Source organism: Scyliorhinus canicula, chromosome 4 (genome assembly GCF_902713615.1).
Source record: "Scyliorhinus canicula chromosome 4, sScyCan1.1, whole genome shotgun sequence".
Lineage (NCBI taxonomy): Eukaryota > Metazoa > Chordata > Chondrichthyes > Carcharhiniformes > Scyliorhinidae > Scyliorhinus > Scyliorhinus canicula.
The window spans coordinates 94,349,122-94,362,344 of record NC_052149.1 but is presented as its reverse complement, the minus strand read 5'-3'; the positions used below and the strand labels follow the sequence as shown (position 1 = coordinate 94,362,344).

General features: G+C 42.1%; 1 protein-coding gene across 16 annotated transcripts in view; it reads left to right on the top strand.

Annotated features, from left to right (window-relative positions):
* Positions 1–13,223, top strand: part of ptprc (protein tyrosine phosphatase receptor type C) — a 452,107-nt gene that overhangs the window by 292,514 nt on the left and 146,370 nt on the right. For 6 of the 16 annotated variants that reach the window (XM_038794843.1, XM_038794839.1, XM_038794845.1 and 3 more), the window contains one exon: positions 920–970. The exons of 1 other annotated variant lie outside the window; for it this stretch is intronic. In XM_038794843.1, the coding sequence (XP_038650771.1) occupies positions 920–970 (51 nt within the window). Of the gene's footprint in view, positions 1–919; positions 971–9,890; positions 9,963–12,008; positions 12,081–13,223 lie in introns of all 16 variants that reach the window. 9 more of the 16 variants (XM_038794829.1, XM_038794832.1, XM_038794830.1 and 6 more) reach the window with 5 other exon arrangements.

Here is a 13,223-nt window from a genome sequence, read left to right as displayed (position 1 = left end):
AAGGAACACAAGCGTGTAAGAAATAAACTTCCACTGCAACATATTCTGAAATGGAAGAATTCCCAGCTGGAAGTTAGCTGAATCATAGGGAGCTTAATTCTACACCCTCAACTGTGGAAAACGAGGAAATGTTCCAGTGAAATACTGTCCTTATTAAGCATTAATTATATCAGTGAAAAGTAAGCTATGTTGAGCTACTGATTGCGACTGTAATTTCTCAACTATCTGTGATGTAACACTGGCCAAAGTCCACAAGGGGGCAAAAGAAGACACAGATTCTGTGCCAGTTTTACCAGCGATCGTCTTAACTTTCTAATAATCGATAGTGAACTGTCAAATACATAAACCAGTGTTTTGGAAGTTCACAAATCAAAATTAGTTGTGGAGTTAATTGCTAGTGAAGTTAAATACAAGTCCCCTTAGCCGAGGGGTCAATAGCCAGGGGGCATAGATTTAAGATAAGGGGCAGGGAGGTTTAGAGGGGATGTGTGTGAGGAAACACTTTTTCACCCAGAGGGTGGTGCGAATCTGGAACTCACTGCCTGAAGGGATGGTAGAAGTAGGAACCCTCACAACATTTAAGAAGCATTTAAATAAGCACTTGGAATGCCATAGTGTACAAGGCTACGGACCAAGTGCTGGAAAATGGGGTCAGAATAGATAGACCCTTGATGGCCAACACAGGCCCAATGCCCCAAAGGGCCTCTTTTTGTGCTGTTTGACTCTTTGATTCTAAAACTGAGGCCACAATATTTATGAGGTGAATTGAAACACTGTGGGGAGTTTCAGAAGGGCACCCGAACGTTACCAGGGGCTTTGGAGCTTTGATCATTTCACCAGTGCTGTGATGGACTGTGGCTGCCACATGTTTTACTTTATGCGTGGCGACTCTGACTGAATTGTTTTCATCTCCTTTCAGTTTCACCGACAACAGTGGCTCCCACCACCTCCTCCGTGGCCAGCACTGCAGGTATGTACACCAAGTCAGTATTTTTACCTGAATCAAACATGGTCACCTTACAAGTAGTTGATGGACATTGGGTGGTTTCTTTAATGGCTGGCTATGCTGCACATCTGTGATGTGTAAAGTTGAAGATCTACGGCGTTATGTTTTCAATAGAAACATTGATGGTCCTTATGTGCAAGATAGCCACATTCCGGGTCTGTTATAGATAACAATCAGGTTTACAATTGAATAAAAGTTTATTTGCACTTGTTAATGTGCATTTTATGTTGGGAACAGTTCTTTATATGTAATGCAAAAATCATTAGCAGGAACATAAGCATGTTTAAAATATTCAGATAATATGATGGTGTAATTTAAATGTGTTTCTGGAATGTTTGATTACCAATATAGCAAAGTTAAATCTGAAAGTGAGGAAATCACCTCTCGTTTTCCATGAAGTTAAGAAGATTATTCTTCCTCGGGCTCATTCTCCACCAATTTAGTTGTCCACAGATTAATTCCTTCACCACCATGGGGAGAAAAGTGATAACACAAATTAATGTTCTCTGAGAAATTTTGTTCACCGTCTGCTCCTCGAGAGCCCATGCTATTCACCTATCGCTGAAAATAATATCAATGCTGTGATTTGCCTCTACCCTCATTGCAAATAATTTAAGAACTGTTGGAAAACAATAGTAATTGTGAAGTTATAATGTAGAATAATCTTGTTCCAGTGAGTCAGTATTGATGCTGCGCAGCACAGCCCGTACTCTCTTCAATGGGGAATAGCGATGTATTCTAGAAAACTCCAATCCTCCGTTAATATTGTTTCCCACTTTCAGTGGCAGCACTGTAGGGAAATGTTGACCACAACAAGTATTTAACATTCATACAATGAAACAGCATTAATCATCTCGGGCGATATCATTAATATAATGCTTGAATGTAAATTAAGGGGATGGGATGGATTTCAACACAGTTGGAATGGAGTGAGGGGGTAGTTAAAATGGAGTGGCTTCATTTCACTGTGTTTGGCTGCTGCTGAGATACCCACTGCACTAAGTTCAGCACCTCACTTCCTAAACTCTTCCCAAATTCCTGTGGCGTAGGTTGCTGATAACTCACCTGTCCTATTCAATGAAACCTTGTCTATGGGCAACAGAAGCTCTCCAATGTGATTAAAATCTCCAGGAGTGCTCCGACAAGCCCAACAAAGAAGGCCTGGGCCTCTGTTGCCCCCAAGGCCACTCATGAAAATGAAAATGAAAATCGCTTATTGTCACAAGTAGGCTTCAAATGAAGTTACTGTGAAAAGCCCCTAGTTGCCACATTCCGGCGCCTGTTCGGGGAGGCTAGTACTCATGAGACCCAGTCAAAAACTGAGCTGGGTTCTGTTGTGTTTGGTGGCTTTCCTGGTCATGAACGCATGCACAGAACACAAACATATGGTTGCTATAAGTATTTATTCTTACTTATGTTACTGTGAAACTAAGGAGGGAATGACTGTCCCCTTGACCATCCTACTACCAAGTGCTTGTGAATCGTCCATCCCCCAGCACATTTATGTCTGTATAGCTGTCTGGTTCTACCTGCTGGTGGGAGGTCATAACTGTCACTACATATATTGGTTAGTGGCTATGTACACTGGTGCTGTTATATATAAAAATATATTGGTGCAACTATGCACAGTTATACATAGATATGCCTATGCACATATCACCGCATGTTCTGGTGAGACTTCCCTTAGTGCTGATGGGTTCCCATCAGTTGCTTCCAGTACACTGACCAGCAGCATATGGATGAAATTCGTGAGTCAGATAACTGCGGGTGCAATTTTCACATGCTCTGTCCCAACAAACCCTCCTGCAATAACAGCTCAGTTTAAAAAAAAAACACTCCTAAGCCTGAATAGTAGTGTAGCACAGCAGAGTTATGGTATTTGTGGTGGAACAGTAATCATCAAGTTCATCCAGGGTTAAGGTTTGAGACATGTTGGCAGGTGAGTCATGTGAGGTATTTCAGCTTCTAATGGAACTGGGTAGACCATATCTGATTCACTTTTAAGTCAGAGATTAGTACAGTTTTAATGTTCCCACAACCAAATAGAGGGTACCCCATAAACACGAAGCAAACTTTACAGAGACTTTCATTTCCAGTTTCCCTGCAACAGATTGATGTAAGTACAGCAAAAAAAACCCAGCCCATCTTCCAGGTATGGTTTCCTGAACAGCTGCTTTTACCAGGATTAATAGCAGTCAACACTCATGAGGCAAAACCAGGAAATTATTTTTCATTCTTCTTGTCAAAATGAATTTAAATTTCCCCTGTGCTAAATATAACCACACAGGCAGGTTACAAATCCTTGTGTGCAAGCGGTAAGGAGCAGCAGCGAACCCTTGGGAATAAGCTGCGAGCTATAAGCTGAAGAACTAGCACACGCGACTTGATTTCCTATCTTTTTGGATTGGTGCTGGCATTTCTAAGGCCAGGCAGAGGCTAAGCCTTGCTTCTGTCTTAAATCAATCATTTTTCCAATTTAAAATGCCAGCAGGGAGGATATTCCTCTCCCTTGATCTCGATTACTAATAAATCTCAGCAAGCGTCCCACTAGAATAGCTGATGAAATGTCACCTACCTTGTTGATGGTCAACTTTTAAAAAATATATTTTCTTTCTGATGTTGAGGGAGTAATCCCCATTGTCTTTTTTTCCCCTCTATATCTATCAATCCCCTCTATATCTATCAATCCCCTCTATATCTATCTATCCCCTCTATATCTACCTATCCCTCCTATATCTATCTATCCCCTCTATATCTATCTATCCCTCCTATATCTATCTATCCCCTCTATATCTATCTATCCCCCTCTATATCTATCTAGCCCCCTCTATATCTATCAATCCCCTCTATATCTATCTATCCCCTCTATATCTACCTATCCCTCCTATATCTATCTATCCCCTCTATATCTATCTATCCCTCCTATATCTATCTATCCCCTCTATATCTATCTATCCCCCTCTATATCTATCTAGCCCCCTCTATATCTATCTATCCCCTCTATATCTATCCCTCCTATATCTATCTATCCCCTCTATATCTATCTATCCCTCCTATATCTATCTATCCTCTCTATATCTATATATCCCCCTCTATATCTATCTATCCCCTCTATATCTGTCTATCCCCCCTCTATATCTATCTATCCCCTCTATATCTATCTATCCCGCCTCTATATCTACCTATCCCCTCTATATCAATCTATCCCCCCTCTATATCTATCTATCCCCTCTATATCTATCTATCCCCCTCTATATCTATCTATCCCCCTCTATATCAATCTATCCCCCCTCTATATCTATCTATCCCCCCTCTATATATGTCTATCCCCCTCTATATCTATCTATCTCCTCTATCTATCTATCCCCCTCTATATCTATATATCCCCTCTATATCTATCTATCCCTTCTATATCTATCTATCCCCTCTATATCTATATATTCCTCCCCTCTATATCTATCTATCCCCTATATCTATCTATCCCCCTCTATATCTATCTATCTCCTCTATATCTACCTATCCCTTCTATATCTATCTATCCCCTCTATATCTATATATTCCTCCCCTCTATATCTATCTATCCCCCTCTATATCTATCTATCCCCCTCTATATCTATATATCCCCCTCTATATCTATCTATCCCCTCTATATCTGTCTATCCCCCCTCTATATCTATCTATGCCCTCTATATCTATCTATCCCCTATATCTATCTATCCCCCTCTATATCTATCTATCCCTCCTATATCTATCTATCCCCTCTATATCTATCTATCCCCCTCTATATCTATCTATCCCCCTCTATATCTATCCCCCTCTATATCTATCTATCCCCCTCTATATCTATCTATCCCCTCTATATCTATCTATCCCCCTCTATATCTATCTATCCCCCTCTATATCTATCTATCCCCCTCTATATCTATCTATCCCCTCTATATCTATCTATCCCCTCTATCTCTATCTATCCCTCTCTATATCTATCTATCCCCTCTATATCTATCTATCCCCTCTATATCTATCTATCCCCCTCTATATCTATCTATCCCTCCTATATATATCTATCCCCTCTATATCTATCTATCCCCCTCAATATCTATCTATCCCCCTCTATAGCTATCTATCCCCTCTATCTATCTATCCACCTCTATATTTATCTATCCCCCTCTAAATCTATCTATCCCCCTCTATATCTATCTATCCCCCTCTATATCTATCTACCCCCCTCTATATCTATCCCCCCTCTATATCTATCTATCCCCCTCTATAGCTATCTATCCCCTCTATATCTATCTATCCCCTCTATATCTATCTATCCCCACTATATCTATCCCCTCTATATCTATCTATTCCCTCTATATCTATCTATTCCCTCTACGGGGCCTCACGGTAGCATGGTGGTTAGCATCAATGCTTCACAGCTCCAGGGTCCCAGGTTCGATTCCCGGCTGGGTCACTGTCTGTGTGGAGTCTGCACGTCCTCCCCGTGTGTGCGTGGGTTTCCTCCGGGTGCTCCGGTTTCCTCCCACAGTCCAAAGATGTGCGGGTTAGGTGGATTGGCCATGCTAAATTGCCCGTAGTGTAAGGTTAATGGGCGGGATTGTTGGGTTACGGGTTACGTGGGTTTAAGTGGGGTGATCATTGCTCGGCACAACATCGAGGGCCGAAGGGCCTGTTCTGTGCTGTACTGTTCTATGTTCTATGTTCTATATCTATCTATCCCCCTCTCTATCTATCTATCCCCTCTATATCTATCTATCCCCCTCTATATCTATCTATCCCCCATATCTATATATTTCTCCCCTCTATATCTATCTATCCCCTCTATATCTATCTATCCCCCTCTATATCTATCTATCCCCTCTATATCTATCTATCCCTCCTATATCTATCTATACCCCTCTATATCTATCTATCCCCTCTATATCTATCTATCCCCCTCTATATCTATCTATCCCCTCTATATCTATCTATCCCTCCTATATCTATCTATCCCCCTCTATATCTATCTATCCCCTATATCTATATATTTCTCCCCTCTATATCTATCTATCCCCCTCTATATCTATATATCCCCTCTATATCTATCTATCCCCTATATCTATATATTTCTCCCCTCTATATCTATCTATCCCCTCTATATCTATCTATCTCCTCTATATCTATCTATCCCTCCTATATCTATCTATCCCCCCTATATCTATATATCCCCTCTATATCTATCTATCCCCTATATCTATATATTTCTCCCCTCTATATCTATCTATCCCCTCTATATCTATCTATCCCCTCTATATTTATCTATCCCCTCTATAAATATCAATCCCCGCTCTATATCTATCTATCCCCCTCTATGTCTATCTATCCCCCTCTATATCTATCTATCCCCCTCTATATCTATCTATCCCCGCTCTATATCTATCTATCCCCCTCTATACCTATCTATCCCCCTCTATATCTATCTATCCCCCTCTATATCTAGCTATCCCCCTCTATATCTATCTATCCCCTCTATATCTATCTATCCCCCTCTATATCTATCTATCCCCTCTATATCTATCTATCCCCCTCTATATCTATCTATCCCCTCTATATCTATCTATCCCCCTCTATATCTATCTATCCCCCTCTATATCTATCTATCCCCTCTATATCTATCTATCCCCCTCTATATCTACCTATCCCCTCTATATCTATCTATCCCCTCCTATATCTATCTATCCCCTCTATATCTATTTATCCCCATCTATATCTATCTAGCCCCTCTATATCTATCTATCCCCTCTATATCTATCTATCCTCTCCTATATCTATGTAATCCCCATTTTCAACAGGCAGGTTAACCATTTGAACATTATGGTATGGACTGTTTTTATTTCCTTTAAGATAAAAAAATATATCCAAACAGTTTAATGAAAAGTTCACTTTACCCTGGAAATGGGAATTCTGATGCAGCAAACATTCAGGGCTGAATTTGTGGGGGGCTGCGGGGGTGATGGTTACGCCCCTTCTCCCCAAGGTGTGGTTTCTGGCAGTGGAGGCAGCTCCACATTGGCCGCCGGTGGGTGGGTTCTCCCAGTCCTGCTGCTGGGGAACCTGCCATGGGGAGGTCGCCTTTGTTGGGACTGGAAGATCCCACTGGTGGGAAGGGCTGGAAAGTCCCACCCTCCAATCTTTCTTATGTAAGGACAGATTGCATTGCTCTGAATATGTGCAAATGGTCACCTCTACAGCTAGGTTACATGGTGAAGCACGTTTGAGGGTTCACCAGGGCTCATTTCCACCTCCATTTGGTGTCTTAAGCCAGGCTCCTCTTTGTCTGTTCTGACCAAGAGTTAAAGGACTCATTGCCCAAAATTCTCCAGCCATTGGCATTCTCTGCTCCCGCTGGCAGAGCACCCCCGCCCATGGGTTTCCTGGCGGTTACGGGTGACTTCAATGGGAAATCCCATTGGCAAGTGTGAGTCTAGAGAATCCCGCTGCCAGTGAACATCGCGCTGCATTGAAATATGCTACTGGGGGACCGGAGAATCCAGCCCATTTACGCTGCTTTCTATCCTTACAGATGATGCCCGACCTACTGAGTTTTCCAGCATTCTCTGTTCCTCTTTGTCACGGCTGCCTGTAGCTCCTACTTAGCTGCCGACCATCCAATTGGTTGGCAAGTCTCAAAGGCCGAGATAGAGGTGGGAGTCTCTCCTTAAAACAATTGATGCTGCTTCCAGTGTTAAATTGCTGAGGGGCAGCCGGCGTTATGGTGGGCAGGTTCACCACCGACCTTTTAGCAGGGTGAGTGGGGACCATGATTGATGGCTTGTAAAATGCAGCCCATTGATATTTTATTGAAATTTCACAAAACAGGTAGGCTGTAGGCTCAATGTTGGGCCTGGAGTTCTCAGCTGAGGGCATAGTCATGATTTCATAATCGGTTCCAGTCACTCTGCCATGGATGAGAAATAATCATCAATGTTTCCACTTGACATTACTGCCCAGTAATCCCTGCTACAAATCTGTGTATATAAATGATGTACAAGGACCAATCTGCCTCAGTGTTAACTGCACTCATAAAACATAGAATATACAGTACAGAAGGAGGCCATTCGACCCACCGAGTCTGCACCGACCCACTTAAGCTCTCACTTCCACCCTATCCCCGTAACCCAATAACCCCTCCTAACCTTTTTTGGTCACTAAGGGCAATTTATCATGGCTAATCCATTTAACCTTCATGGCTGGACTGTAGGAGGAAACCGGAGCACCCAGAGGAAACCCACGCAGAGAACGTGCAGACTCCGCACAGACAGTGACCCAGCAGGGAATCGAACCTGGGACCCTGGCGCTGTGAAGCCACAGTGCTAATCACCACTACTACCGTGCTGCCCAGTAATCCCTGCTACAAATCTGTGTATATAAATGATGTATAAGGACTGATTTACCTCAATGTTAACTGCACTCACTGCCCAGTAATCCCTGCTACAAATCTGTGTATATCAATGATGTATAAGGACCGATCTACCTCAATGTTAACTACACTCACTGCATTTTGACACATGAAGAAAGATCTTTGGGAGGGGGCCTCATGGCCCTTTGAAACCATGTTCCAATGTGACTCATCAGCATTTATAAAAGAGGCAAAAGGAAAGATAAATTGCAGGGTTTATTTTAACAAATAGTAATATACAACTCCAGGTACAATGCCGTAACGGGGGACTGACGACCATGGACCTCCTTTGGATTGGTCCATGATTATATTTGGCAAAGTACTGCAGTGGTTTGCTATTGTCCTCTGTGGTAGGGATGAACAGCACACTCTCCCATTCTTACTGCCTGCCCATCAGGCATATTGGAAGGTTTTACAGGCTATTAATCAACCCGTTTGGCCAGGTTATGAATGCACCTTCGGTGGTCATCAAGTCCTTGAGCTTCTGTCCCAGAGGCAAGGATGCTATCCACTGCCAACCATACACCTCCTGATAGAATTAATGTGTGTGAATGCTGTTGGTCCTCTTGACAGAATCAAGGAAGTAAGTACTTTATATCGGGTATTTTAAGTCAAACTATGAATGCATTTCACATGGAGGCTCAGATTAAGCACTGCCGTGAACAGACTAGCAATCGGGTAACAGCGAACCGCAACATTATTTTTCCTTAAGATCTCTGAACAAAAAATGTTGGAAATACTCAGCAGGTCTGGTAGTGTCTGTGGAGACAAACAGAGTTGACATTTCAGGTCGAGATGACCTTTCATCAGAACTGACCTTAAATCGGAAGCCCGTTTTTCCCCAAAATGCAAAATAAAATCTACAAACCCTCTTCAGCCAATTGGGAAGAGACGATTAGCAGTACGAGGTTCATCTTGGTGCTGCACTCTTTTGTTACATTCAGAGTAGTCGAGGATTGTTACTCTCAGTTTCCTCTTCTGGCAGTTCACTCTTCACTCACACCCCCCAGCATGACTCCCAACAGTGACTACTGCACTTGTAGCAGCTTCCAGTACGACCATTAAACAAATCTTCACCATCTCCTTTGTACAGCAAAGTGTTTGCTCCCTTTAAGCCAGGGTACCAATTGTGCCTAATTTTCCATTTGTCTTCTTTGATTTATTTGGTTTGATTGTTCCTTTGCAATATTCCTACTGTTTTGAAGCAGTTTGGGTCTTTCCCTACAGAGTGAATGAAATAACCTCTATATCCAATAACAAGTGGAATGATAGAGTTGGGACAAAATGCCAATGTTAAAGCCACTTGTAACAATCCCTTAAGTGAGTCTGGAATAGCACCCTTATGTTATTACTTGAAAGAATTTTACTGGTATGAAGCATGTCTTCATGTTAGAGTTTAAATGACCAATGAAAAGTTTATAGATGTGGTTGTTTTCCTTCCAGCAGATCACTCATCACTCACCACCTCCAGCATGGCTCCAACAACAGTGACTACTGCATTCACACCAGGTTCAAGTATGCCCACAGAGATATTTCACTTTCTCGTTTTGCTATCAAAATGGGTGCCACTCTGACATCTTTAGCATGTCAATTCTATTTGAACTTCATTGAATGAAGTTAGAATCCTCATTTCACAGAAGGAAGGATATATATATTGCCTGTGCCAGCTCATTGATAAAGCTATTTAATTAGTCTCACTTCCCGACTCATTCCTCATAGCCCCAAATATAGGCATAGTTAGAATGAAGGCAAGTTGCAGTCTGTTTATCATTTGGGTTCCTTTGATAGAAATTTAAAGAAATGGCTGCTGCAACATGATAGATTTATTGTTTCCAACAAAATTAATGTGCTGTATTGCACAAATTGGAAGCTTGTGCCAGGGTGGCAGTGCTTCGTCGGCAGTGCCAAGATGCCCAGGTGCTAGCTGGAGTGCCAGGGCACCACCTGCTCTGACCCTGACGACCCAGTGGTCTCCAATGGCCTGGGAGATCCCCAGGTGCTGTTACACCTGGTCCATGTTTATGTGGACCAGTACTAAAAAGGCACTCTAGTGAGGTCTCCTGGGCGAGGGTGTTAGGGCCCGAGCCTAATGGCTCCTTTAAATATGCTGATCTGCATCTCGCCATGTGAGGGCGAGATCCAGATTGTGACGTCTTGCAAGGTTCGGTTGATTCTCGCGGGACATTGAAAGCATCGCGAACCGCGTGAGAGGACTCTCACGAGATTCAACGACCTCAGCCTGACATCAAGTTGGGCGCGATGAGGCCATTAAATCGCGCCCCTGCATGTGGTGGTGGAAAGCAAGGTTATTCATAGTTTTTGACTTTTCAACAGGTCACTCATCACTCACATCCCCCAGCACGGCTCCAACAACAGTGACTACTACACTCACAACAGGTTCAAGTTCATCCACAAACACTCATGACCCCATCATTTATGTAGCACAATAATTGTCCATCTGGTGGCTGGCTGACAATTGTTCCTAATTTGTTAAAAAAAAAGATGGGTTTTATCCCTTTGTCTTCCTTAGTGAGATTTTATCAACTCAAATGTTCTTCTGTAACATCCTCAGTATTTTGATGCAGTTTGGATCTCTCTTTACAAAGTGAAGGAAATCCTCTGCACCCGAGAACAAGTCGACATGGTCGGAACAAAAGCCAATATTTCTAGGATATAGCTAAATCTATATTCCCCCAAATTAGTTGAGGAAAGCAACATTTGCACACTTACTTTCAAATGGTCTTCATGTTACAGTCATTGTAAATGACAGCTTAGGAAAAGGATGGACTTTGCATGTTCTTGACAGCAAATGTCAGCATTTATCAACATTGCCCCTTAAAAACCTAAGTAGAACTTCAGGATGTTGGAAACTAGCATGCAAATTGTGAGGTTACGATCTCTTATTCAGGTTTCCACTATGGGCTATACTGTTGACCCAGAGTCGGTCAATTACTGAAATCGGTCAGATTTTCAAATTTCCCACTCCCGCAAATGTTTGAAAACTCCCTGAAAAGTTAACTGGATTTTATCCCTGTGATGTGATTATTAAAATTTGAACAACAGACGTGGCCCTGAAAAAAAAAATTCCATAATCGGGGAATGCAGTTAAATAATTGATTGATTGATTTGAAAACTGTGTTTTTGGTATTGAATTATAAAAGTGTGTTTCAGAATATATTGGCGCTTATCTTCACGCCATGTGGCTGTCCCAATTATTTTTAACTTGCTGCATGTAATATTTATAAAAATGATCTTATTTTACTGCTTTCAGTTTCCTGATTGGAAAAGTGTGAAAGTATTTTAGTGTGATTGGCTTCAATTGACATCCTGATGATATTACTCCAGCTCCACCTTGGGTTTTTGTCCAGTGAAAATTGCTGCAATCAGTTTTATTTCCACAACACAGCTGGGGATAGAGGGGAATTCTTACTCAGCAGAGCACTTGATCTCTCAGTGAGACTTACTTTGTGATCAATGGTGAACACTCTTGTTTTGTGCTGACAACAAACTCTGAGCCATTGTTTTCAAATTAGTTTACTCTCCGTTTTGGTATTTCTGCAGATCACTCATCACGCACACTCACTAGCACAGCTTCAACAGTGACTACTGCACCCACAGCTGGCTCAAGTCTAGGTATCAACCTTGGCACTATCCTAATTTACTCAATGTATAATTTCCATGTGATCTTCACTGAATGAAGTTAGAATGTTTGTTTTATAGAATGATACAGTACAGAAGAGATCATTTAGCCCATCGTGTCTGTGTCAGCTCTTTAGTAGAGCTACTAATCCAGTCGCGAATTCGGAGAAAACATGCCTCATGCCGCACAGGATTTCTGGTTTGGCAGGCCGGCGGGATTCTCCGTTTCACCGACTGGTTGGGAAACCCCCGGGCTGCTGGCAAAACGGAGAATCCCAATGGTGGAGAATTCAGCTCGAGATCTCTGTCACGTGGCATTTACAAGGGCTGATTTTAATCTTGAGTACCAAATGTTTAGGAACTAATGCCTGATTGCTCAATTGCAAAAGTTACTCAATTCTCTGGTGCAATTATGATTTGAAGAGTATTAGAGGTGGAGAGCCTAGAAAAAATTTGATTTTTTTTCCCCTTGGAACATAGAAGGGCAATGGTCATGTTCAAAGGTACGAGGAAATGACAAAATGTTTCAACAGGTATGATGGTCCTGGCTAAAGCTAAATCTACACTTACCTTAAAATACGCTGGAGAGATACCTATTTTGTTCTTATTTTACTGAGTTTTACTGGAATGAAGTACATTTTCAACTTGCACTCCTTGCAAATTGGCTGTTTATAAATGTAATTGTTGTATTGTTGCTCACTGTTTTCGTCTCCCCACAGATCACTCATCACTCACATCCTTCAGCACGCTTCAAACGACAGTGACTACTACACTCAGAACAGGTTCAAATTCCTCCACAAACACTCTTTACCCCTTCGTTTCTGTAGCAAAATGGCTGTCCCTCTGGCTGCCAACTGCTCATTTTTAAAAAACAGTTTTGTCTTATTCCTTTGACTTCCCCAATGAGTTTTATCAACTCAAATGTTCTTACACAATATCCTGATTATTTTAGTGATGATTGGATTTCTCTTTTCAAAGTGAAGGAAACCCTCTGCACTCTGGAACAACTGGCATGGTTGTATGAAGAGCCAATGGGCGTGATTCTCTGGCTTCTCCATGGTGTGTTCAGTGGCAGGAAGCGGCCTGCTGTTGGCCGGCAGGGGGTGGTTCTGGTCCCATCACTGTCAATGGGATTTC